General features: G+C 30.6%; 1 protein-coding gene across 1 annotated transcript in view; it reads right to left on the bottom strand.

Moving 5' to 3' along the window:
• Positions 1–2805, bottom strand: part of LOC111083071 — a gene marked incomplete at both ends in the record, with an annotated part of 31237 nt that overhangs the window by 15517 nt on the left and 12915 nt on the right. Inside the window, one exon of the mRNA XM_022379306.1 lies at positions 233–530. Coding sequence (XP_022235014.1) covers positions 233–530 — 298 coding nt within the window. The remainder of the gene's footprint in view (positions 1–232; positions 531–2805) is intronic.

Raw genomic sequence — 2805 nt, 5'->3', positions numbered from 1 at the left:
TGTAACACACAAAGTTCATGTTCAACTGTAACACAAAGTTCATGTTCAACTGTAACACATAAAGTTCATGTTCAACTGTAACACATAAAGTTCATGTTTGCAAGTAAAGGAAGTTACTCCTTTTTTATGTTTGAATCTTATCTATGAATGAAATTAAAATAAACTTGTTTACTTCTATTCTGACCTTATTTTCGATACATTAAAATAGATTAAATAAGTTTTTAGGACCAACCTCTCGGGTTCTAATAGTCCACTCGGAACAATTAGTGTATTTTCATTGGTTACTACAGTTGTATTAAAACAAGAAGTTGACGCCATCTGTCGGCTGCATGACCACTCGACCAAAACGTTTTCCTGAGTGGCTGTCGTGGGATCGACGTTTAGGTAAGGGGTACCTTCTAGTACAAAGTATGGTGTTTGGTCTCCAACAACGAGGCTTTCGGGGTCTATCCAGGGGCTAAGTGAAGGTTTCTTAACATAAAATGAGCTACTGGCTTCTCCTCGTAAAGCGTTGCTTCCATTCACAGAGACTGTAAAACAATTTAATTCAGTAACCTAAAATATGGCAAATATTTCATCTCTCATTACTTATAAGATGAAAATACATGACAATTACATAAGTTTTAAATTATCAGATGTGTAATCACCTATTTGACTGACAAGATAATTTTAAACCACGTAGAAGGTATAGAAAGGTAGTAAAAGTCAATCTGTATAACAACTTGATGAAAAAACTACATACATTAGTTGACAATAAAATATAAATATATAATGATTAGATTGTAGTCTAGTATGAAAGATATCAACAATTGTACTACAAATACATTTTATTTGGTTTAGTCAGCTTAGAAGATTTATTTCGGTCCTAAATCCATTAAAAAATATCCTTCATGCGTTTAAATAATAATTTCAAATGTAATCAATAATATTTTTAAGAAAACAACTTTAGAGAAAATTAATGGTCGTCGTTACTTACGGAACACATAAAAATAGTTTACTTTGAGACTGTTAAGTAATTTTTTTATTACTTTTGTCGTCTTTACTTTAAAAAAGTTGTGCTTCTGTTCTTCCAGCAACATTTAAATAATGCTACGTGTAAAGTGAGATTTTTATTTATAACGATAAAAGTTTTTGATTTAAAAATCATAATTGTAATTTAATTAAGAATTAAGATTACTGAGCTTATAAAATTACTAGTAATTGAATATTTTTTTCATAAAGAGGTAAAAAAGTAAATACTTTGCAAAAAAAAAAGTTTCCTACGAAAAGAATTGAACAAAGCTACCACCCCTCGAATGTTAGAATTTAACGTTCCAAAAAAAAAAGGTTTCCTAGTTATTGTTATACGAAAAGAATTGAACAAAGCTACCACCCCTCGAATGTTAGAATTTAACGTTCCAAAAAAAAGTTTCCTAGTTATTGATATACGAAAAGAATTGAACAAAGCTACCACCCCTCGAATGTTAGAATTTAACGTTCCAAAAAAAAAAAAGTTGGTTATATTGTTTTTCCCTATAGTGGATAATATGTGTTAAGAATCATATTTACTAAACGATAAACGCTTATAGATTATTTATCAGTTTATGTGTCCGTGATGGAATACTACATGAATTGAGAACTAATCCATCATTGTAATTAACAACTCGGAAGGTTGAAACACTGGTCCAACATTCATGTTTTAGGAGCGTAAGCGGATCTCAGTGAACACCAGTTCAGGAGACTTAAGTGTTCTAATAACTCACCCAAAGTCAAGTCTGATCCAACAAAGTTTTAACTTTTAATTCTTTTGACAATTATAATGTGATTGCTTCACAATAATCAGAAATTTTTGGACATTCTAACACGGGTAAATATATTAACCTATAAATAACGTAACGTTTTTTAGTCAACTTAAGTCCAACTGGGGAAACAGTTTATTAACCTCAACGTAATCATGTTTGTGTGTTAAACTTTTATATCCCTCAAACACCATTACTGTTGTATGATATAACCTTGAAACACCATTACTGTTGTAGAATATATCCCTCAAACACCATTACTGTTGTAGAATATATCCTTGAAACACCATTACTGTTGTATGATATAACCTTCAAACACCATTACTGTTGTGAGATAAATCCTTTAAACACCATTAATGTTGTATGATATAACCTTCAAACGCCATTACTGTTGTATGATATAACCTTCAAACACCATTACTGTTGTGAGATAAATCCTTTAAACATCATTAATGTTGCATGATATAACCTTCAAACGCCATTACTGTTGTATGATATAACCTTCAAACGTCATTACTTTTGTATGATATAACCTTCAAACGTCATTACTGTTGTATGATATAACCTTGTAACACCATTACTGTTGTGAGATAAATCATTTAAACATCATTACTGTTGTATGATATAACCTTCAAACGTCATTACTTTTGTATGATATAACCTTGTAACACCATTACTGTTGTGAGATAAATCCTTTAAACACAATTACTGTTGTATGACATAACCTTCAAACGCCATTACTGTTGTATGATATATCCTTCAAACACCATTACTGTTGTATGATATAACCCTCAAACGTCATTACTGTTGTGGAATATATCTTTGAAACACCATTACTGTTGTAGAATATAACCTTCAAACGCCATTACTGTTGTATGATATAACCTTCAAACGTTATTACTGTTGTATGATATAACCTTCAAACGTCATTACTGTTGTATGATATAACCTTCAAACGTTATTACTGTTGTATGATATAACCTTCAAACGTCATTACTGTTGTATGATATAACCTTCAAACGTTATT

This window comes from Limulus polyphemus, unplaced genomic scaffold, assembly GCF_000517525.1.
Source record: "Limulus polyphemus unplaced genomic scaffold, Limulus_polyphemus-2.1.2 Scaffold8086, whole genome shotgun sequence".
NCBI classification, from domain to species: domain Eukaryota; kingdom Metazoa; phylum Arthropoda; class Merostomata; order Xiphosura; family Limulidae; genus Limulus; species Limulus polyphemus.
The sequence above is the reverse complement of the archived record's forward strand: the minus strand, read 5'-3'. Positions and strand labels throughout refer to the sequence as shown.